Source organism: Lynx rufus, unplaced genomic scaffold (assembly GCF_022079265.1).
Source record: "Lynx rufus isolate CCGP_SWC_20201006 ecotype Redwood Valley unplaced genomic scaffold, mLynRuf1.p SCAF_7, whole genome shotgun sequence".
In the NCBI taxonomy this organism is placed as follows: domain Eukaryota; kingdom Metazoa; phylum Chordata; class Mammalia; order Carnivora; family Felidae; genus Lynx; species Lynx rufus.
In genome coordinates this window covers 133472282-133497814 of record NW_025814889.1, presented here as the reverse complement: position 1 = coordinate 133497814, position 25533 = coordinate 133472282, and the positions used below count along the sequence as shown (strand labels likewise).

Genomic DNA, 25533 nt, shown 5'->3' with positions numbered 1-25533 from the left:
GCTGCAGAAACACTCGACATGACCACTCCTCACACACTTCCTTTCGCAAATGCTTATGAGGGGCCATGAAGCTTTTCCTTGCCTGCTTTGGGCCTGGCCTGAGGGGCCACCACAGAAAAGCCTGTATGAAGCATCTGTCACCATGAGGTTTGTCTCCATTTTTACTCTGCACATGAGACAGTAATAGAATTTTCTAGGCATTTCTGTGTTCAAACTCAGAACTATTAACTAGAAGCATGCTACAGTTAACAATAACCAATTTACTGTTCTTGCCAAGGCTTGATGATGTTCAAGTCTTTCTAGTACAACTCAAAAAATTTTTTTAAGAGCTAAGTAGACATCTGTTAATAAGCTTTAAAAAAAACGGGAGGTGATGTTTGGAGGTTCTTTGCTATCAGGTGATTTAGTATTCATCTATTAAAAACTCTCAAAACTTCTAGTAGAGCCCTTCAGCTAAAGATCCCTTATATCTACATATAGTTTTTAACAGAGCTCAAAATCCTCTAAAGAAACAATGATTTTAAAAAATCTAATAAAAAATGATAGAATGATATTGTTTGGTATCCCCTCCCCACCCCCAAGATCTTATACTGTAATCGAAGAGACGGTTCTCTCTCTGCCCCGCAGCGTTCTGCGAACATAAACAGGGGCAGCCAGGATTCAGAACAAGCCTCTGTACTAGCCCCACCTCCAATCATACCCTGGGCACACACTTGTGGTGACAGCTGGAACCATGGAAGCTTGAGTTTATCATGCGCTTGTCAGGAAAGGAAAAAAGGCCCCAAATGGGGATGACGTATGACAGCCACATTAGCCTCTCCTGCCAACAGCACACACTGGACACTAAAACCCAGTTTCAGAAGAGAAGTGCTGGGACACATCTCGTGCAGGGAGCCTCTCCTGTCTTGGGAGTGACCCCAAAAGCCTTTTGGGGACTCTATACCAGGCAGTACAAAAGAAGTGCTCGCTCTCTTTAAAGCTGCCAGGAAATCACTTCCCGACCCCGACTCCTCACCTGGTGCAGTCCCACCGTCACTCTGCAGCAGCGTTCCTGTCACTTGTGCGTTGTTGGAGTTTGCTCCGGGTGCCGTGGGGGGAGGAGGCCCTGCCCCGCCCCCGAGGAGCATGCAGGATGGTGGAGGGGGCTGCCCACGTTTTAGTAACACTTTGTGGTCCTGCTGGCAACGGAATCGCGGCGGCACCTCCCGAGGCATGTAGCGGGCGGCGCTTGGCGGTTGTCCGTTCGGCACTGCCACCCTTTTGGCATTGTTGCCACCATTGACTGGTGGCGATGGAGAGCTGCCAATTGGGCTGGCGGCCGTTGGTTGGCTTAAACTTGGTTTCGTCACTTCGGGCACTGAAAGAGAGAGAGTGGGGAACGGTCTTTGAAGTCCAATACAATTTTATGAAGATTGTTTTTCGGAAAGCTTACACGAGACCAATTCCAGTAATGGATCTTCCATCCTACTGTGGGTGGACGTGGTCTTTCTAAACTCCCCTGCATCTTCAGTTTACTGGAGATCAGGCAGAGGTGGGGAGTGCGGGTGACAAGGACTCAAAGACAGCAACACCCCAGAACTCTAGTCCATTAACTAAGGGGGAGGGGGAAGCAGTCACCAGTCACTTCCCTAAATCCCTGGAAGGTTCCCTAGCAGGTCGAAGGGTACATATGGGCCCCAGGCCAAGTCCTCAGTAAAGGTTCAAGGCTCTCAGCCCAAATGCCCTTTATTCACATTCTTAAAGATTTACCTCTGAGAAACCTTTCCTGAAGTCCCTGGACTAAGTAGGCTAAGCACCTTCATTTGTGCTCTTGGAACACACTGTCCGTCTTTCTTTACCACGAGTTCACCATATTATATTGAAACTCGCATTTACAAGCTCCTTGCTCTCACCAGGGTAAGGACCCATCTTTCATCTTATTTTTTAGGTCCTGGCACCGAGTAGACCGAGACAGGAAACCTCAGCCCTGGAGAATCACAAAATCAACTTGGTTTGGGTTTCTACAGCTACCTAACGCAACCACTCTTGCTTGGTACTTTGCAAATTCTGTGCAAATAGAAATGTTATAAGGTTTGGTTTTGTGGGTTTTTTTTTGCTTTTGTCAAAAAAAAAAAAGCCTTAAGGGTACCTTGTATATTTACTCCAACTCTTATCTAAAACAAAAATGTCACAATGTAGGCATGTTTCCTATTTACTTTAAAGAATTTAATGTTTTACCTTACTTTTAAAAAGGGCAAATAGGAAGTATGGGAATGTGCAGGATGACCGTATGAAGATACAATCTGCAGGACACTCTGCAGAAGTTGAGGGCTTTGCCCTCAGCCCTCCATAGAATGTTCTTCTGGATCTCGATGTCCCTTGCTTCATCCTACCAAAAGACTGTCACCCTTTCCAAGAAAATCTGCCTGGCAAACAGAGGCTGGCAATATTACAGAAACAATCGTTGAGCCTGACAGTTCGGATGATTCTGAGGTCAAGTTCCCTGACATCCCGAGTAATGTTTAGGCCAACTCCGGAGCGGTGCTGCCCTGACCACTGCAATGGTGCTGGGCCAGCATGTTGCTCATTGAACTGGCTCCTTTATGAAGAGAGAGGCATCATCAGAAATCAGGGTACCCAATCTACCTCCACTGGATGTTGGGGAGTACTGGGTGTAACCAAGAAAGAAGAGTAAGAGCCTGAAGTAACTTCAAGGCAACCCCTGGTCTAATTTTAGCCAATCATGAGGCAGTATCGGGCCTTCCAGTAAGGAAGGGAGGTCAGAGGATCCACAACCTGATGAGCAGAATAAACCTATTTCTTAAGAAAATAAATTGGTCACTATATGATAGTATCAATATAGTAGGTTCTGTATGACCTTACAGCAGCTGATGGGTAAAAATAACTGATAAATGAGTGCAGATGAGTTTTCCAATGATTCACTTTCTCTCTGTGCTTGCAAGATGCATTCTCAGTCCCCTTTCCTCTTATTATGAGAAGAAATGAGACGTCGGCAAAGGCTGCAAGGGATCTTCCCAAATGGTTTTTAGGATAGAAGGAGCTATGCTTCCACGAGGCCGCCCTTCCATAAAAGCACTAGAATCTCCACTCTACATTAACCACGTCTGTTACACACCTGGACTCATTCCCTGAAACAGAGCAAGACATAGTAAGGGCAGTCAACAGCATGGAGGTCTGAACACCCAGTTTGACTAACGTTACAACATTCACAGCATAGTCAAAGAAACTTGGGTAACATGTATTGTGCAAGATTCCCTGCAAAAGTGCCTCAGAGCATTTCCCCACCATATCAGGGATAGAAGGGATCATAAATAATAAACCCTTTTTAAAAAATAAAATCAGACTACCTCTCAGCCACTTTCCTTCCAATATCGTGCTAGTCTAGGAGACTAGTCATTCAAAACTCCAGGACCCAGTCAGAAAATTTCTGAGTTATATGTTAGGAGAAAACTGTGTTTCAGAACTGTTTTTTACATATTTTTTGAGAGTGTGAGCAGGGGAGGGGCAGAGGATCTGAGGAGGGTAGTGAGCCCGATGGGGGCTTGAACTCACCAACCACAAGATCATGATCTGAGCCAAAGTCGGGTGCTCAATGGACTGAGCCACCCACGTGCCCCAGAACTTGAATGAATTCTTACTCAATTGCTTTCTTACACCTTTCTGTGATTTCAAGAATATGAAGCATTTAAAGGCCAATCAGAACTCTAGACTGGAGAGCAATGCAGCTATTAGGCAGGAGGCCCAATCCAACCTGCTTCCCAAGGTCCAAACTTAGGACCTCCCAGAGTTAGTGTGTGCATTACAGCATGCTCCAGGATGTCAGATGCTAACAGAGGAGATGGAAATTATAAGGGAGTGGGAATTACTTTTCAGTCCCTCTTGTTTTTCTTCAGAACCTTACTGATTTGTAGGTTGTAGTGCAAATTGGTTTAAAGATAAGCTGCTCAAAATAAGGGCATAATTTCTTATCTCCCAGAGAAAAGGTCAGTGGCTTAAACATGATCTCTGTAGCAAAGGGAAACAAAGACATTGTGAAAAATGCTGGGTATCTTATTTTCTAATTTCCGTTCAATGACTTCCAAGAACCATTTATTTGCTCTTATGACTGAATCTTTTTCCCTTTCCCTGTCGCCGTTATTCTCATCTTACAGTCTGAACTTCTAAATTGCCTCTATTTCTGAAAAAACTTCAATAAAATGCTACTGTTTCAGATAAAGGCATTAAGAAAAATCTGAAACAAGCAGGACCAATAAGAACTACTATCTTTAAATATCTTGATAGTACAAACACTAAAAAAACCCTCCTAGGAATTTTTTTTTCTAGTGATGAGAACTTTTTTGTTCTAGAAAGAGAGAGAGAGAGAACGCGTGCATGCACACACGCGCGTGAGCAGGGGAGAGGGGCGGGGGGGGTGGGGAGTGGAGAGAATCTCAAGCAGGCTCCATGCTGAAGCATGGAGCCCTGTGCAGGGCTGATCCCACGACCCTGGGATCGTGACCTGAGCTGAAATCAAAAGTCGAACGCTCAACCAACAGAGCCACTCAGGCACCCCTAGAAATGTTTTATTAAAGGTAGCAGTTAAAACACACACAAGCCCTAGAAAAGACATTATCTTCAACTGAAAATTTCTTGGTAAATAATCATTAGTTACAATGCAACACAACAAGAATCTCAGACTGAGGACACACAGACAGTGGCTGCTGTGCACTGAGGAGTTCTCAGTCATCTCTGAGTACTGCCTCCATTTCTTTACCTTGTACTCACTCCTCAGACTCCATGCACATTGGCTTTTGCCCTGAACATCTCCCTGGGAACTCTTCTCATTCAACAACTAGTGATCTTCATTGTCAGTCTAATGGACACTTGTTGGGCCTTCTCTTGACTTTTCTGCCACTTCGGACACTATTGGCCATATCCTCCCTCTGCTTTTGTGAGAGCTGCTGAGACCCACTCCAGCCAGCTCTTCAGCTCCTCCTTTCTCTCTTCCTTTGTGGGTTCTTACACTCTTGGTCAGGGCTCAGAAGACTTTTTCTGTAACGGGCCAGACAGTAATTATTTTAGGTTTTGCTGGCCATACAGTCTTGGTTGTGACGACTCTACTGTGAGTATAGGCAAAAGCAGCCACAGACCATGCGCAAACGACAGAGTGTGGCTGTGCTCCATACAACTGTACTAATCACACTAAAGTATAAATTTCATACCACTCTCACTGTCACAAAATATCATTCTTTTATAATTTTCCTAACCACTGAAAAAACGTAAAAAAAATTCCTAGCTCATGGGCAATACAAAAACAGGAGAGTCAGATCTGTTCGGAGTGTGGTAGCTGGCCACCTCCTAATCAGAGTTGTAAGATGGCACCAGAATTTGGTTATGAGTTGTATCTTTTATTTTATTTTTTTTAAGGTTTATTTATTTTTGAGAGAGAGAGAGACAGAGTGCAAGCAGGGGAGGGGCAGAGAAAGGGAGACACAGAATCTGAAGCAGGCTCCAGGCTCCAAGCTGTCAGCAGAGCGCCTGACACGGCGCTCGAACACCCAAACTGTGAGATCATGACCCGAGCGAAAGTTGGACGCTCAACCGACTGTGCCACCCAGGCGCCCCTAGTTGTGTCTTTTTAAAAAATCTGAACATGAAGGTGAGGCCTACACTCTTCCCACATTTAAGTTACTCGAGTACAAATTCCCCCACGCTCAGACTTTATCATGTATGCCCAAGTGTTTCCCAAATCACTACCTCCAACTCAGATCGCTCTTTCACCCTTTTTCTCCTTACTCTCAAACTTGTTCCCCAGCTCTCCCCATTATCTCCTAGTTCAAGAAACAGAGTCATCACCCAACCAGCTCCTCGAGTCAGAAACCTAAAAGTCGTCATTATCTGATCATCATTACACTGCACTGAACCAAAACATCTCTCCAATGCCTTCCTTCCTCCTCTCTATCACCACCGCTCCTAACCAGGTTCAAGCCCTCATTACCTCTCATCTGGACCATTCTGTGTCCATCTATCTGAACCACATGCCTTATACCTCACATTCGTTCACTTTCAAGTGGCAGCCAGAAGCATCTCTGAACAAATGGCGCCCACCTTAGTGTTAAAGAATACAGAGGTGTTTCTGCAAGGTGTGAGGGATACTGCGAGTACTTTCGTTTGTAAATTATTTACTTGGAAGGAAAAACCCACATCAGATCTTAATAAATTAGAGTAGACTCAAGGTTATCCCAACCACCACCAGCCACTCCTAAATATGCCTTCTGGGGTAGACTCAGAAGACAGAGTCGTGGCCAATGTACCAGGTATGCCGATGGGAAGGTGCTGCCCCTCAGCTGTGCCCCAGTCGGGTAAAGGTCATGGGATTGCTGCTACGGATGATAATACCTAAAAATCTCAACTTATATCGGGCTGGAGGCTTTTCCCTGTTGCTTTGACTCTCACCATCAGTACTTTCGGTAGCAGAATAAGTGTCACTGAACAAAACATCCGACAGACATTTACCAAGAGACTGCTAAGCGTCAGGCACCAGAGCCCTTCAAAGCTTTGAAGACCACTCGCTGAGCTTCCTCAGGTAGGAACACTTCCCCTGGGGGGAGACATTCCTACATGTTTAACCCTTGCAAATATGACACAGGTTCAAATTTATTGACCAAATTTATTGACCCAAACCGCACAGGCTCCACAGAAGTCGATCTTTTTCTTTCCACGGTGTGGTGCCCATTACAGAACTGCAGATCCCTTCCTAGATGCTGTACTCCTACTAATGCCACTTAAGGTCAGCTTAATTTTTATAAATCAGTCATTTCATACTGATAACTGCACCATTAAGCCAACCATGACCCTAACAGCTTTTTCACGAGGCAAAATTGCTATGTCCAGACCCCTCCAGTGTACAGCCTACCCTAATCTTACCTTCATCCCTGTTATACCTGGTCTGTCACATCAACACCACAGCCTCTTGAGATCCTTTTTTAACTTTTTAATTTTTTAAATTATTTTTTAAACGTTTACTTATTTTGAGGCAGGGAATGTGTGCATGCGCACACACAAGTGGGGGAGGAGCAGAGAGAGAGAGAATCCCAAGCAGGCTCTGTGCCGTCAGTGCAGAGCCCAATGCGGGGCTCGATCTCATGAACCGTGAGATCATGACCTGAGCCAAAATCAAGAGTCAGACGCATAACTGACTGAGCCACCCAGGCGCCCTGACTCTTGCAATTCGAACTCCAACATCCAACAAAGCCTCTACCTTAAGTGCTGTGTACTGTTTGCAGGCCAGTAGGTCCACATGTCTTCACAGAACCTCCACTTGAAATCCCGCCCTATTCTCCAGAATTCTGTGTTTTTGTTTTGTTTTTTTTTAAATACTGGAAGGTAAAGACAGAACGTATAAGGAATCCACTTTTTCTCTGAAATACGGACAAATCTGATCTCAGTCCTCTGTACAAACAGACTTGGCACCAACACAGCTGTTTTTCTTACAGGGTCTACTGGGGAAAGAGGGACAGATGCAGAGTTACGGGGAGACTGCCTGAGGAAGGCGTCATCTTTGGGAAGAGGAAAAGGACCCAGAAACATCAGCTGAGGGAAGTGAAGAAGGGGATTTAGAGTGCAGACAGGCTCTTGGAACAAACATAAAGATGTGGTTGAAGTGGGGTAAAAAAATCAGAAAGGTCAGGCCCAGTGCTAGGCCGTGTCTTCATATAACCTCCACTTGAAATCCTGTCCTAGTCTCTCCAAAATCTGCATTTTCCCTCTCCTTCTACTTACGGTCTAATATACTCCAGAGATCATTTTTATTTTTACTCTGTTTTCTCCGTGGTTCTACTAATTACATTCCTTAGGAGACCTGAAACAGGTGCTCATCTTTCTTTAGGATTATTTTACTTTAATTTTTTCATGGGGGTGTGGGTGGGGGTGGGGTGGGAAGAGTATGGAAACTGTGAGGCTGTATTCGATTTTATGGTAGGTATGAGAAAGATCCTAATTGGAAAGAAAATTCAGTAGTAAGTAGAAAAGAAAGTTTGATTTTTAAGATTTTGGTAGAGTTCTGGAAGAGGAATGCGTTTCTGAGAATAGACCTAGAGAAAAAAAAATCTGAGAAAGAATGCCTTAATGGATTTTCGATTTTCCAACAGAAACACCACGTACCATACAGGGCAACTTGCTTCCACAGCTTAGCTGGGATGTGGCTTCATGAACATTAAGAGTTGTGGCCAGGCCCAGGAACCAAACCACCATGTTCCAACAACCACAGAGCCTGGAATTTCCAGGAAAATGCTAATTTTCTCATCTGTTGTCCCCATAAATCATCAAAAAGGCCTATTAATATAAACACTATGTGCCCAAATCCTTTCCTAGACAGTATGTTGGTTTAGAAAATATGGACACTATACCACTATCAAGAACTCTATTTTTATGGTAAAGTATAACTTGGATTTCAAACAAGTAATTTATAAACACACTTCCAAATAAAGCCCACTTCTGGGTTGGTACTGCCTGAAAATACAAGGGAAGAACACTGTTCTAAGTAATTAAGATAATCGTAACTAATAATGTTTATCGGTTTATTTTCTAAATCACTACAAGGTCCTAGACTACATTCTCACTGAAAGTGCCTTTTGGTTAGAAATACATTACAGTAATGTCTAGACATCTGAGAATTTGTTTCCCAGAACTAAGTTTCCTTACAAACTAGCACGGTCTTTATTAGTTCTCCATCACTGTGTGACAGGCTTTGGCCTGGTGGTCCAATAACAGAAAATAAAACAATGAAGAAACCAATCATTAGAAGGCCTCCCATCACATCTTGGCTGATCCATCATCCTGACCTTTCTCTGAGTTATCACAGTCCTATGTGATTCCCTTCATCTGGGGTAGTGGTTTTCAACCTGGGACATGTCCTGGGGGCACCTGTAGAGCTTCTCAAAATACATCTGCCAGGGCTGTGGCCTGAGACCATGAAGATCTGGGAGGAGGTCCATGCTTGTGTACTTTGACGAGTCTATGCAAAAGATTTTAATAAGTACCCTAGTTGAGAACCACACATTTAAGTGGGCAAGGATAGGAGCTAGAACATTGGTCTCAATTCTACCATCCTGAAAGGGAACCGACCAAAAGCATGGCCAGCACCAGACAGGACTGCATAATCAAAATTAACATTAGAAAGAGAGATCTGAAAACACAGAGACCATTAGGTTGAGGATGACGTGAGGAACATCTATCTGCTTCTGTTTATAATACATCAATCACTATTTTGCAACAGAGTTAAAATGCATTATTTAAAAAAAAAGCATATTCCAGGCTCTAGCTCAGAAGACCATGTGACTATCCTAGACATAACACTCCCTTTTAGGCTCAATGCATGTCATGGATCAAGATGATTAAAAATCCTCTGCAATGTGCATCTGTAAATTAGGGGCTAGTGTCTTGCTTGAAAAGGTTCAGTTCAAAATCATGACCCATATACTTTCCAAACAAGGTATTAATCTTTTTTGCCTCCTAAAAAAATTAAGGCCAACCAGAAACACTACTACAAGTACTTTCAATTTATCATTACTGCTCTTCAGTGGCCGCAAACAACCAATTTAATTACTCTGCACCCACTCTCACTAATTGAGTGGATTGGAGGCTGAGTTGGCAAGAATGTAAAATCTAAACACAGAAGGGTCCAAGAACTTCAAAAGGAAAAAAAAAAACAATCTTACCTTTGGTTTTTTGTTCCGTGACCTGAAAAATAAACGAACAGACATAAGTGAATGAGATTTATTTTCTAGTTTGATATTATAAGACTACTTTAATTCTGATAACTCAAGTAATTCAAGCTGTCAGACACACAGGCATAGTTCAAATCCAGAAAAAAAAAGACAAACAAAAAAACACACCAAGAGTCAGTTCGGGCATCCTTTTATAAAGACAACGGCCATATGTCCAGTTATAACTTACATGACCATAATTATGAAGGACACTAAAAATTAAAACCAGAAGCATTCCACTCTCATTAAATGATGAGGTATCTGTACCAGGAATGCTGTTTGTCATTTTGATGATCTGACTAGAAAGCAAATGGATGTAGCCTAGAAATGAAATTAGCCACAGAGACAAAAAGGTTACCCTAGGAGTATGGACTCAAACACTTGATCTCAAATCTAGAAAGCAAAAGTTCAAGGGCCCATCATCAGACGTACCAGAGGCCATGGCAGGAAGGCAGGATTTAAAACCAAGCCATGCCACTTCCTGGCTGTGTGATCTGTTTTCTATTTATCTGTTGAATGGAGATAATAATAGTATCTCCATACAAAGGGTTATTATAAGGATTAAACTGGATATCCTATGCCAATGCTCATAAATGTTTGTTATTTTTAATCAAAGTTCATGGAAAAAGTATGATATACAGCAATGGATGAAATATGTAAATTTTGGACAAATAAAGATTGCTTTGTTGAAAGTATTTCTTTACATAGTAACTAACACCTCTATGGAAGTGATTGACCTAAAAGATTGGATAGGCTGAATAGAAAAATGGGTTTTTAGAGAGTTTGGAAATGATGATTAGGAGCCACACGGAAAACTGCTTCTGCTAGTAAGAGAGGAAAATAAAGGAGGGCACCTAATTATACATGCCCTATAATATTAAAACAAAACCACAAAAGGTCATGCGTAAGAAAAACATCCAAAAGGAAATGCGCCAGAATTCTAATAGGGCTTATAATTACCACCACCACCATCACCATCATCGTGATTGAGATCATGCATGATTTTGACTCCCTTTTCCCAAATGTTAATCTTTTAATGGTTCTCTGACTTTGTAATAGAAAAGAAGATGTTTGATTATTTGTGGTTGGTAGGCATGCCAAGTTACTCCTCTGGGCGCTCATGAAAACTTGTCCATCTTTGGAGGGTACGTCCTGTAGCTAACCAGCCCACTTCATAGTGGATTGCATCACACCATTGCCAGACTGAGTTAAATGATCTGGTTGTATGACCTCCTGGAGCATTCCTTACATTCTTGCACTAAAAGCCAAGCTAATTCTACTGTAGTGAATTCGTAGTAGACAGCACCTTAAAATGTGTTTCCTTGTACTAATTATTACAGAGCTCAAGTCTACTGTGCAATTCTTCTAAAACTCCATTTAACCAAGAATGAACGGATTTGTCTCCACATACCAATTCCTTAATGCAGTTTAAATTTTATAACATTATAAATATTTCTTAGAATGCCATTTTGAAGATCAAGTTATACAGGAAGTCAATGCTTTCCCCAGCTGTAAGTGACAAACCCAAATAATGTCAAATGTGTCTTACAATGTGGTTTCTGTTAAAAGAGCTGTCCTCCAGACGGTGAAAGGCTGGATGATCAAAGCATGTGTTCTGCCAACACTAAACAATGATTCTTTTGCAGCGTCAGCTTAATGAATGTGAATGGAATCCTTCCTTGACACCTTTCTCATGAATGAAAATCGAACAGTTTACTCAGTGATGGCTCTAGAAAGAGCAAACTGCTCATGAGAAAAGCTCAAGTTTAATGTCTGTGTGGAAATAATTTAACTTAAAAGTCAATTCTTCAAGACAATTACATTGCCAGCACTCATTCTTGACCATTGATTTATTAAACAAATATTTTTTTGAGTCACTCTCATGTACCAGGCACTGACTGCCCTACTTCCTGGAAATACAAATAGGGAATAAAACCTTGCGACACTTAGAGTCAGTCAAACAGGGAAGCAGACAGGAAGAGACTATAAAGCACGAGGGTAAGCAGCGAGAAGGATGTGGAAGCACCACAAATGGTGCTGATTGAATAAATGAATCACCGTGTAATAGAACCTCTGGCACATTCTCTACAATTCTTTGCATGATAGCACATTTTATGCCTCCTAGTTGAGGCGCTGTCTCTACAATAAGGTTGGAAACCACGAAGACAATCACATGGTAAGCTTTGTACTCTTCCTTAAAACTGCTAAATCAGAACTTAACTCTGAAATTACACGATGGTTCAGTCTGATAAAACAATATCCAAGGCCACATGTTGGCCTGGATCTTGTGACAGCCAATCTAGAGCATTTCTGAACAAAAATGATTGGGTTTTCATTGTTCACAACTAACCAATTGAAATTTTAGTTATGGTGATTTTCCTCTTTGCCACAACTTCTGAATCAGTTCTTAATGCAGATGTTAAGTACAGAGGGAGATTGTCCAGCTGCATATTTTTAGGGGCACTTGGGTGGTTCAGTTGGTTAAACATCTGACTTCAGCTCAGGTCATGATCTAGCGGTCTGTGAGTTAGAGCCCTGCGTCGGGCTCTGTGTTGTGAGTGCAGAGACCACTACAGATCCTCTGTTAGCCTCTCCCTCTGCCCCTCCCCTACTCTCTCCCTCTCCTAAAAATAAATAAACATTACATTTTTATTTTTTACTTTTTAATGTTTATTTATTTTTGAGAGAGAGAAAGAGACAGAGACAGAGTGGAGAGGGGCAGAGGGAGAGAGAATCCCAAGCAGACTCTGTGCTGATCAGGACTTGAACTCACAAACCGTGAGATCATGACCTGAGCTGAAACCAATAGTCAGACGCTTAACTGACTGAGCCACCCAGGTGCCCCCAATCCCAATTTGCTCTTGAGTAAACCCACACCATCTTGTATTTCAAATCACTTTTCTACTAGTGGGATCCACAGCAAAAGTTTACAGATGCATATATTATAAATCACTCCCAGATACTGATATTTTCCAGTTGAGAAACACTGTTACCTAAGTGAAGAATGTAGACTGACTGTCTAGTGCCTGAAATAATCCCTCCATTTGGTATCTTCTTGTTACCAGCCTTTGCTCAAGTTTACCAAGGTCCAGCCTATGAATCATACATCCATACAGACTGTAAAACCCAATTCTTATACTAACTTAGTTGACGAAATGTAAATGCCCTAGAGGAAAGAAAGCCTTTGCTGAGGTTCACTCTCTACCATTCTGGTAACACCCTATATAGTTGGTGGACCTGCTTATCGCAACCTCAAAATGTGAAATGGGGCTGTGTCCTTAAAGGGAAGTAAGTTTGAAAAAGGCCTCTGGGTTGTCCTCTGGCGTCTTTATTCAGACTCTTCACTGACATTGTAGACAATTCTAACAAGCTCAGATTAGAAGCAACACATTAGAAGTAGGTACCCTGAGAGCATGAGGGTGAGATGGTGAGCACACCACTATGAATAGAAACAGAAGCACAATTAAAGACAAGACTCTAAAGAGTGCACACAGCAGTCTATTATAACACCAAACAATAACGAGTATTACTTATATTTAAGTCATGAAGAAAAGATAAAATTACATTCTGTATGTTTAATGTGGCAGGGTCACATGCAATTCAATTCAGAAAATATTTCCAGTATGATTTCTTTAGGCTGGGACTTATAAATGATCTAGTTCAAAAGTTCAGAAAACTGAATTATGGGAATATACGCTATAGCCCAGAATGCTGGGAAAACTTCTGGTGCCCCTTAAAGCCTACATCGGTTTGTGTCCAACTGTCTGCCTTGAGTCTGTTCTAAATCTAGAGTTCCCTCTGAACCCTGTAACAGTTTCTACCTCCCTAAACTGAGCTTCAATAACCTGCCACTGTAGCAGGGACCCTCGAACCTGCCCCACAGCAATGTCCTGCTTCCCAAGTGCTCTGTGTAGTGGTAACAAGAACTGGAGGCAAATCACTTTACCTCCAAAAATGGCACAAAAGTCGCCTGGGTGGCTCAGTCGGTTGAGTGTCCGACTTCAACACAGGTCCTGATCTTGTGGTCCGTGAGTTCGAGCCCCGCATCAGGCTCTGTGCTGACAGCTCAGAGCCTGGAGCCTGCTTCGGATTCTGTGTCTCCTCCTCTCTCTGCCCCTGCCCTGCTCACGCTCTGTCTCTCTCTCTTTCAATAATAAATAAACGTTAAAAAAAAAAAAATGGCACAAAAGCAGGCCTGCCGAGCCAGAGCCCAAGTCAGGCAATGCTAAAGAATGGGGAGGTGGGGGAAATAACTAAGATTAGACAAGGGAGGGGCCTGCAGGACAGACACTGAAGCAGAGGACAGCACCTTGGGTCAAGCATGTCAACTAAGACCTGTCAGTTGGCAGCAGTGAGATGTAGGTCTTTTCCTTTTAGCCTCTCTCCTTCCCTAAGCAAGCTCCTCAAAGCCACACAATACCATCTCCCCCAAAGCTTTAAGCAGGCCCACTGGCCTGTGAGGGAGGTTTCTTTATGGAATTATCAGAAGGTGGTCTTGTACAGATGACCATGCTGGAGAGGAACCAAAAGGAGAACATTGGGGTGAACTACAGAGACACTTGAAAAGCTAGTTTATAAGCTGACCTAAGAAAATGGAGATTAACTGTGATACGAGTAAGGACATTCGACAAGAATTTAAGTGGTGGGGACTCACTTGCCTTTCTTCATACTGTATACTGGTGTTCTCATTAAATCAGCTGCAGCATTATTGAGTATTCTGTGGTGACAAATGTACGTCTTTAACTCCCACTTTCTAATCGTAAAACTTCCAAGTGAACAAAGTAAGCAGCATTATTAAGATGTCAGGTATCCCACCCAAGGCAGTTACTTATTCTAGGTGCTTGGTGGATGTAAAGACAGACTTAAGTCATTAAACTCACCTTCTGAGTGGCTTCTTTTTTCTTTTTATCCTCTTTCTTCCTTTTCTTGTCTTCCATTAACTGTTCTTCCCTTTCTTGCTCCTTCTCTCTGTTAAAGTAACGTCACACCAGAAGGTTAACATTTATATTCACAGTCTATTTGTGTAGCAAATTCAATGCTTGTAGACGGTATGCAAAACATGCCATCTCTGTGACTGAGCAGAACACGGTATTTTACTTAAACTAAGAGGATGCATAAAACTCACCACATTCAGTTATCCCCGTATTTTGGTTTGTTATCTTTTCTGCAAAGTAGGGCTTCAAGTTTGGTTTCAAAGAAGCCCATTAAAGCGAGCTTTACAATATCCTCCTAAAAGAACACACACACACATGTATTTCCACTCAGCAAAAAACTGGATTTGAATGTGGTAACATCCAGTTGGTTCTGGAGATATTCCTGGATTCCATAGATTTATAGAACTCTTAGTACTTGGTCTTAAAAGTACAAGTAGAAAACACATAAAATACAGCAATAATAATGTCAAAGAAAAAGGAATATATTTTATGAAAGGCAAAAATTCTTCACAAATAATACAGAATATATAAATTCACTTATGGTACACAAATATCTATCACAATTTAGGTATTCTCCCCTGACATCATCAGAACGGTGACTATAAAATTCTATGCTCTATATTCTGTATTTTTCTTCTACATTATTAATATTGTATGTTTTACATGTTCTCTACTTGTGTTTTTAAGGCAGGTACGGTGTGTCCTATAAATCCATGTATTCCTCACCAAGTGACTTCACAGTTGCATCTTGCTGAACACCTGAATTGAGACAACCAGGTTTTGCTGCCCTCAATTAGAACAAAAGTCATACGTAATACTAAAGATTCTAGTTAAAGAAATGTGCTGGAATGTTAAGAAATTAATATAATGTAATGCCTCACATCTGAAAAGTACGTTCAGAAAGTAATACTTATTCTCTTATGGAACATTCTAATATATATTTGAATATAATGCATATGGTAAGCTGCCAACTTTCACTCTCTATGTATCAAACAGGAAGAATGCATTGCAAAACTACTGCTGTTACTTCAGAGCTCAAGGCAGGAAATCCTGATGCCACGCATCCTGAATTTCAGAGCTGGAAGGAGACTCAGAGCTCTAGTTCCCGGTGCCCCCAAATACTGAACAGATACTTGTGATTTCAGGTGACCCAACACATCAAACTCATCGTTTGCAGACGTGGCAAAAATCACAGGGACAGTTCTGGAAGGAATCACTTTTGGGGAATGTAACCACTCAGCCTGTACAAAGGAACTGAGGACCAACAATGAAGTTGGCTCTCGTCAACAGATAAGTAATGCTTTATTTATAGAAAACAAGAATTAAACAACAACGACAACAAAATAGGTGTTTTACCCATGCATCGAGCTTTCTGTGGTTCTGTTCACATTGACAAACATTGGCCTTTCTCCTTCTGTGCCTCTGGCATAAATATACAAAATCCTAATGTGCACAATTCACACTCCGAAGGTAACTTCAATGAAAACTTTAAAAATATAACCAAGGGGGCGCCTGGGTGGCTCCATCGGTTAAGCATCCGACTTCAGCTCAGGTCATGATCTCGTGGTTCGTGAGTTCGAGCCCTGCATGGGGCTTGCTGCTGCAGAGCCTGCTTCAGATCCTCTGTTTCCCTCTCTCTCTGCCCCTCCCCTGCTCACGCTCTCTCAAAAATAAACATTAAAAAAAATAAAAATAAAAACACAAACAAGGAAGAGATTTTATTTTAATTCTCTTAGGTTGAATACTGGATTTCTCTGGAGTCAGAATGTGTGCACATCAGTCTCAGGGTGAAGCTCTTGGTGAAAATCCACTTACAGCACTGCACTACTTTAAGAACACGGCTTTATGAAAATTGGCAAGATGGATGTTGACCATCTAAGGTAGGCTGGCCACAGATCCTGTTGTATTTGGCTCCCGGAGCCTCTTGCTTCCTCTGGCTCCAAGTGGAAGAAGATGGCGTTCCTCATGACCCAGTTACTGTGACTTGGTGCCTATATTTTACAGTGCAACAGACTACAGAAAAAGAGCAACCACAGTCCAAAAATCTGGTTAAATATTCGATGCTCTAAAAAGCAGTGAATTGCAATTTCTAGGTCTATTCTACAAAGTTTATTTTAAAAATGCAATGTAAAAAAAAAAAAGTAAGTCTTTAATGAAACACATTCTTAAAAACAACTAACCTTTTCAAGTATTTTTTCCTATAAACAGGTAATTCAGAGAAAGGAACTGAAATTCATGTTCACTACAAGCAGATTTACTTCCAAAACAAATATTTTTCCAAGCTTTCCAGGAGACAGGCTGTGCTTTCACCCTGATCTTTTACTGCTTATATTGGTAGAATTGAGTTTTCTCTTTAGACTTCACTTCCTTAGGAACAATTTATTTTCCCAAACCAAACCTGACTTACAAACCTGCCATTCATTTAATAATGAATCAAAAAGTACAGAGTTCACCTTTCTTCTTCCTTTTAAATGTTTGTTTATTTTTGAGAGAGAGAGAGACAGATCATGGGAGGGGAGGGGCAGAGAGAGAAAGAGACACAAAATCTAAAGCAAGCTCCAGGCTCTGAGATGTCAGTCAGCACAGGACTTGACGTGGGGCTTGAACTCACGAACCGCGAGGTCATGACCTGAGCCAAAGTGGGACACTCAACTGACTGAACCATCTAGACACCCCAAGTTCATCTTTCTTCTAAATCAGTTGTGCTCTATCTTGGCTGCACATTAGCATCTTTGGGGAGCTTTAAAATATCCCCATGCTGAACCAGAGCCCAAGAAGGAGAAGCAGGTACCCACGTGGGGAAGGTAATGGTTACATACAGAGGGACTGATCAATAAATAAATACATTAATGATGATGACAATCAGGTTTATCACTGTTGAAAAAGGTAGTTACCAAAATGGAAAGGGAAAAGTCTCAAAAGAGTCCTGTGGGCCTGGATCAGAATTAGCTATTGGCATCAACTCATGGTTTTTAATATATAGAGACAGACATAACAATAAACATGGATAGAATTTTGTGAGCCCACATGTGTGTATATTCCTTCATGTATGCAAGCACACGTGCGTGTGCGTGTGTGTGCGCGCGCGCGCGCTCTCTCTCTCTCTCTCTCTCTCTCTCCTTAGCTCTATTACTGAGAGGGCTTGGGAACAAGCAACCCAAATAGCAATGAACACAACTAGTACCCAGACTCTGGCTTCTAAATACCATTCTTTTTTTTTTTTTTTTTTTTTTTAATTTTTTTTTCAACGTTTATTTATTTTTGGGACAGAGAGAGACAGAGCATGAACGGGGGAGGGGCAGAGAGAGAGGGAGACACAGAATCGGAAACAGGCTCCAGGCTCTGAGCCATCAGCCCAGAGCCCGACGCGGGGCTCGAACTCACGGACCGCGAGATCGTGACCTGGCTGAAGTCGGACGCTTAACCGACTGCGCCACCCAGGCGCCCCGATACCATTCTTAACTAAAAGAACTAGAGTTCTTTTTTAAAAAAAGCTAATTTGGGGCTAGAAGAAAGAAAGTACAAAATGAAAGAGGAATGCTTGTTGCCCAGAAGCAAGGAAAAGTTCAACAAATGATGTGGCATGTCAAATGCTTGCAGATACCAATGTGAAGGGGTTCCTACAAGCTAAACCTGGGGCAATGTGAGCATAAAAATAATGATGGTAAGAAATCTTAAGTCATTGTATACAACAGGAAAACATGAGTTCATCCAGATAGAAATAAGTATATAAGTTAAAGGTGAAAGGAATGGAATATTCACATAGTTTGAAAGTGTCTCCCCGTAAAAATACTTATTAATCAAAAAGGAGAAAAGAATAATTACACAGAGGAGAAGCCTGGCAGACATCACCTTAATCAAGTAAAATACATGAACATCATCATAATGGAATAAATTGAAATCATGAGTTACGTGATTAGATACTCTGAGAACACAGAATTTCTTCTATGATATTCTTTTCAAATATGTACAATCTGAATATCATCATGATGAAATGTCAGAGAACCTCAAGTTGAGAGGCATTCTGCCAAATGTTCTGCAATCTTCAAAAGTTTCAAGATCACTGAATCAAGGAAACGGAAGGAGACCAACAAGACATAATAACCAAATGCAAAGTGTGATCCTTTTGCTATAAAGGCCATTACTGGGGTATCAAATCCTGAGTAGGGGCTACAGATTAAATGGTAGTAATGTATCAGTGTTTTGTTTTGTTTTGATGGTTGTTATTGTGGTTATATACAGGGGAATGTTCTTGGTTTTTTTTTTTTTAATACACTAAAGTATAGGGGAAAGGGATGCAGGTGGTGGGACAATGGGATAGTAATTTTTCCTAAATGATTCAGGAAAAGTGTTGTTGTTTTTAACATACTTGCAACTCTTCTCTAAGTTCAAGATTGTCCCCCCATCCCCCACCAAAATCAACAAAACCATTACCAGGGTAGCACCCCAGACCCACTACATTGAAATCTCTGGGGAAGGGGGTGCCTGGGTGGCTCAGTCAGTTAAGCGTCTGACTTCAGCTCAGGTCATGATCTCATAGTTCGTGGGTTTGAGCCCTGCGTCAGGCCCTATGCTGACAGCTCAGAGCCAGGAGCCTGCTTCTGTGTCTCCCTCTCTCTCTGCCCCTCCCTCACTTGTGCTCTTGCTCTCTCTCTCTCTCTCTCTCAAAAAAAAATAAACTTAAAAAAAAAATCTCTGGGGAGAGAACCGTTGCTCTAAATTCTCATGTTTAAGCCTACACTGTAAAAGGTATTTACACCTCAAAAATCAAACCTCCCATCCAGCAATCAAATACAAGCGTCAGGTGACTAGCTTGTTCCCACTTAACTATCAACTACTTCCAAGTCTGAAAGGAGAAGAAATCATTCATATTCTCCCTCAGCCCTAAATACACAGCCAGATGCTAGTGCAAACACTGAAATCTAGAATAAATCTAGAATAGTAAAAAGCCAAAACTTCTTTTAAGAATGTCTAAGGTGAAGATAATACAACAGTTGTCTTCTTTCTTTCTTTTTCTACAATAACCATTAATTGAAAGAAGTAGAAATAACTTTTTTTTAGAAAGGCAATACTTGAATAAAGGGGAAAATACCCAATATTCACCTAAGCGAGGCAGAAGAGGATTCCTGTCCTGCTAACAAGTTCAGAACACTGAAGAGCAGTGGTGCTGACATTACTAAAAACCTGTTGCATCACACATTCAAAAGCTCTGGAGTGTCTAGGACCACCACACAGGGCAAGTTAAGGACGGTGCCATCTGGGCAACTCCCCAGAGCTCACATTCAAGGCCATGCACACTGCAGTTCCAACTTCCATATCTTCCTCATCTATTCCGCGTATCTGACAGAAAAACTTTCCTCCTTTTTGTGGCCCAATCATACCTCTTATCCTGTTGTCAAGTCCTGGCGTAATATCCATCCATTGGAGTTCCCTGACAACTCCAATTCATAGGAAACGTGCCTTCCTCTGGACACCCCCGCAACCACTGCCCTGGCTTGTCGCCGGGCCCTTGAGGTGTTGGTTGCTGTCAGTCACCAGCAGCCTCAGACCACGTGAAAGGACTTCCCTGTAGCAGGGCGGCCTCGAACATGGCTCTGGGAAACAGAGATTGGCCTGGGGCTAGTCTGTGTCTCACCTCTCCTCTACCAGGATGCCCAGGGACCAATCTGTTCCTTAACAGACCGCTACTGGGTGCCTAACACGAGCGGACACTTTTCTTAGCACTGGGGATACAGCAGAAACAAAACCACACCCCAGCTCTCGGGGGGGTTCCCATTCCAGTGGGGGAGACAGGACACAAACAAAATATACAACAAAAATATACGTATAAAAGACACACTTCAGGTTGCACCACACGTCCTGGAGAGAACAGGGTGGGTGAAGCTGATGGAGACAGCTGACAGGGAAGAGAGTAGCATCTTACATAAAACGGGTAGGAAAGGCCTCTCTGATAAAGTGGCCTGAGTTCCACTGAAGTGAGGGCTTCTGTGGATATCTGGGAGACAGCATTACGAGACGATGTGTGAAGAACAGCAAGGAGGCTGGAGCAGAGGCAGGAAGGGAGAAAGCGATGGGTGAGGTCGGAGGGGTAGCAGGGGCCCTCCTTGGAATGAACAGTTTTCAAATTAACTGGGACCTATCTTCTCATCACTGAATAAAGACCAACACTTGCAAAATCTCTTGTTTTCCCCACCAGTCAAAAAGCCTATCTCTCCTGGGGCGCCTGGGTGGCCGACTACAGCTCAGGTCATGATCTCACGGTCTGTTGAGTTCGAGCCCCGCATCGGGCTCTGTGCTGACAGTTCAGAGCCTGGAGCCTGCTTCCGATTCTGTGTCTCCCTCTCTCTCTGCCCCTTCCTGGCTTGCTCTCTGTCTCTCTCTCAAAACAAATAAACATTAAGAAAAAAAAAAAAAAAGCCTACCTCTCCTCTCAGGTGTCAACATTTCAAGAGCTGTGGCTTCTGCCCTCACAGACAGCTGGCATGCCTCCTTCAAACTGCCCATCACACTGAGAAAAGTGAGCATTTGCTACCGAAGAGGTCTCTGAATGCAGGGAGCTGACCTTACTCATCTTATGCACCAGGCACAAATACCAGGGACACAGCAGGCCCTCCATGCAAATGTTACCCAAATGCATGATTACAGAGTGAGGGCAACTTTTCTATCCCTTCCCAGGAACACGTGTTCAAAAGAACAGCCTCAAAACAACTAATCAAATCACTTAACATACACTGAATTACTAGTGCCAGGCACTGGGGGTTTAACAGTGGACAAGAGACAGGCCCTGCCCTCAGGGAGCTGACGTTCTAGATGGGAGATGGACACATACACAATGCCAGGAAGAAAATTAAGCTGGGGAAGAGGCTAGAGAGGACTGAGGGAAAGGATGAGTGGGCTAATTTACACAGTGTTCACAAAAGGCCTTTCTCAGTCCGTGAGCGAACCTAAATGAAGAAAATTATCTGGAGGGGAGTGATGAACCAGGCAGAGTAAGTAGAAGGGCCATGAGATGGGGAAGTACATAGTGTGAGTTTAGGGCTTTATTAATTTTGGGGGGTGCGGGGAGAATCCCCCTCCTTCTCTTCCCTCTCCCCTCCTAGCAAATACCCACACACGCTCTTCAGAGCTTTCTGGGCTTATATTTAATATCCCTCACTCACACCAAAGAATGGGGCACTCTTTCTTAAAAGTTTCCCTTCCACCTCATCCATCCATCCATCCATCCATCCATCCATCCATCCATCCATCCATTCATTCATGGACTCCTTGATGCCAAGCACTGTGCTAGAGACTGAGAATTCAGCAGCAAACAAGATGCTGTGCTGCTGGTCTTCCCAGGACTCCATTCAACTTTTTCAGACGGCTGTATCTCCCACCCTTCACAGCCCAGATGACACTGTCAGGGCAGGAACCTGTGTTCTTCACACTCTGACCTCCATGTTTACCAGCACTCTGGTACTCTGTGGACAACGTGCAGTTTCTTTGGTGTTTTGAAAGGACCAGACCTTGGGCATGTGAATTCATGGCCTCTTACAATCCAGGTAAGAGAACGACTTTTTTTCCTACAAACTAGAATCTTCTGCCTTGTCATCTTTTTTCCACAACTAGAATCATGACCAGTGGTTCCTGAATTCATGCGCCCAAGCCCATCATGCTTCAAACATTCAAAATTTCATACTTGAAAGCAGTAACCACCAATGTGCTGAACCGAGTGGAAAGATGATAAGAATTTCAATTCAGATAAACACCCAGGTCTCAACTTGACAGGAAAATGTCTCCAGAAATGAAGAGCATCTTCTTTTTCTTTAGGGTCTGGATAACTGCCCATCAAAGAGCATCGAGACCTATCCTTGATGCCCTGTGGTCAATAAGTGTGGGGGCACTTCTGGTCCCAGTTCATAACCAACTCCACACAACTGAGGCAGACAGATGTGAACTTACCAACAGATCCACCTAGCATGAGAAACATGCCAGAAGCAAATGAATACTGTAAAAAACCAAACTCTTAATACAGCAACAACCTGGATGAGTCTCCAGGGAACGATGCTAAGTGACAAAAGCCAATCCCAAAGGTTACATACTGTATGATTCCACCTCTATAATATTTCTGAAATGACAGTGGCTGTCAGGGGGCTGCAAGGAGGGTGAAGTGGAGCCACACAGGTGTGGTTACACTAGTGATCCCTGTGGTAATGGAACTGTTCTGTATCTTCGTAGTCATGGTGAATACACGAACCTACCTGTGGTAAGATTACAGACAACTAAACAGAATATACACAAACTGCTACAAGTAAAACGGGGAAATCTCAGTCAGATCAGTGAGTCGTATCAATGTTAGTATCTCGGTTGTGATACTACACTTTAGATCTGCAAGAAACTACTTATCGGGAAACTGTGCAGAGGGCACATGGAATCTCTGTGTTATTTCTTACAACTGCATGTGAACCTACAATTATCTCAGTTAAAATTTTAATTGAAAAAAAAGCTTCAACATTGACTCATCTGTTTAAAAACTTTTCCAAGGACTTCTATTTTAAACCATTTGTAAAGAGCTCTTTATGAAAGTCATGTAAGAGTCAAAAGGAATTTCAGAAACTGTTTAGTCCTGACATCCACAGAATTGCATTTCCAAAAATATTCTACAGTCTACAATTCACCCTAATATGTTCAAGTTGTTATAGTTTTATCAATCAAGTACATTAAGTACATTAGATACATGATAAATATGATACCATAGGGGTATTTAAAGTGTTCCCCTGCTGGGGCTCCTGGGTGACTCGGTCAGTTGAGCATCTGACTTTGGCTCAGGTCATGATCTCGTGGTCTGCGGGTTCAAGCCCTGCATCAGGCTCCGTACTGACAGCTCAGAGCCTGGATCCTGCTTCAGATTCTATGTCTCCCTCTCTCTCTGCCCCTCCCCTGCTCATGCTCTGTCTCTCTCTCCCAGAAGAAGATAATAAAACATTTAAAAAAAAAAAGTTAAAAAAAAAATAAAGTGTTCCCCTACCACATAATTCACCATATGGTTCTTTCACTGAGAATTTTAGTGATAGAATAGTAATATAGGTTCCTGTTTGACTTCGTGGCGGGTATGTGCAAGTGGCTCAGTCAACACCAGTTCCAAGTTCCCTTGAGCCTGTTTCCCTCACAACTGTAGACTGAGATGATTTATGTTCTGCCAATAAAGCGTGTTGTGTGTGACTTTAGCAGGGAACTGACAGGGTACAGGGCACAGATCTTCTCAGGGAGCAGAGGCCACACCTGTAGTAACGGTTTCCTGAACATGCAGGAAGACGAAGATGTGCCCATGGGGCCCTCCCCAGTTCCAACGTGTGGTTCTCAAGGATCAGTGAGATAGCGTCACCATTGAACAAACCCCTGGCACCTGCAGGAGTGAATTCTGCGGTCTGCACACTGAGAGCTCTAACACAGATTTATACAGAGCTTTCCAAAGTACATCTAAAATATGTGGTTTGTATGGACATTTACTTCCTTAAAAAGACAAATGGTAATCTTGGCAATTTATAAACAGTAAGAAAATAACTACACCCCAAACCATTAACAACCAGAACCAATTAAGGATTAATGATACCACATGCGTATCTAGAGTGAAAAAAATTAACAAAAAAAGTGCCCTGGAAAGAGTCAAACGAAGTGTTCGAAGTATGCATTTAGAGTGTTTTAATTAAAAATGCACACAAAAAGAAAGCATGTTGGAATATATCCATTCAGGCAGAGGAAATTACATACTAGGGTACTCCAAATATCTGTATTGGATTTAACATTTTTTCATTTGCTGGTTCTGACTGAGAGAGTTTAATGGGATGCTAATGTAATTTGCACATGATATTAAATTAGTAGACAAAACCAAACAGCACTGAGGCATAAAAATCATTCTAACACTGAGTGGCTCATGGGAAGAAAATGGTAACACTAAACCTAGAAAAATTAAGGTAAATGCACTTTCCATTTAGAGGGATATAGAAATCTCTCCTGTCTTCAAATGCATCATGTGACATGTGACAGGCAATTCTTTTGTATGTCAGCAACAAAATTTAACACAGCTCCTTGTACAAATGGGTTATCTTCCTATATGAGGTTATGTAAAGCAATATTTCTCAAACTTTAATGGGAACATACACACAGATTATTAAAATGGGAACATACACACAGATTGTCATTTAGTAGGTGTGGGTTGTAAACTACGATTCTCCATTTCTAACAAGCTGCTGGTCCCTGGACTTTACTCTGAACAGCACAAGCATAATGCCTTTGGTTGTTGCTTTCTAAGAAAATACGAAATTGCAGTCATTTCTCCAGGATAAATACTAACCTCATTACTATCAAGCCTATGCCTTGTTATTCCCATCTGTGTTTCAGTGCCAAATTACAGCATAATCTTTACAAAGACCTATTAAAATGCAATTAAACAACTCACGTAGTGCCATGTATGTACCTGCAAAAAAAAAAAAAAAAATCTGGATGACGGCAAATGTACGGACACAGATTTCAGAGATGTCAACATGTAAAAGAATGCGAGTGTCAGAACCAGTAAGACTTTTGCACACAGCCTCTGTCTCTAAGCTTCTCACAAATTCCCACTTTCTGTATCTTGAGATGCAATAAGGAATGGGCTTATTTAGAATTATTCAAACCAAATAAAGATAATATATTTAAAGAACATGTTTTCACTTTCAGAAAGTCCATGTAGCAAAAGTTGTATCCAAAGAGCCTAACGAAGAACATCTAATTTGAAACCACTCTTCCTGAAGGTGATCTTGAACAAAGGAATCTTCCGACCTGCTATTCGATCTTAGCCCAGCTGTGCAAGAGTGCTTTATACACTGCCTTGG

General features: G+C 42.2%; 1 protein-coding gene across 16 annotated transcripts in view; it reads right to left on the bottom strand.

Annotated features, from left to right (window-relative positions):
- Positions 1 to 25533, bottom strand: part of TNRC6B (trinucleotide repeat containing adaptor 6B) — a 244734-nt gene that overhangs the window by 50428 nt on the left and 168773 nt on the right. For 7 of the 16 annotated variants that reach the window (XM_047066100.1, XM_047066092.1, XM_047066104.1 and 4 more), the window contains 3 exons: positions 14627 to 14714; positions 9699 to 9720; positions 1016 to 1357 (listed from right to left, as the gene is read on the bottom strand). In XM_047066100.1, coding sequence (XP_046922056.1) covers positions 1016 to 1357; positions 9699 to 9720; positions 14627 to 14714 — 452 coding nt within the window. The other 9 variants (XM_047066093.1, XM_047066095.1, XM_047066091.1 and 6 more) reach the window with 5 other exon arrangements.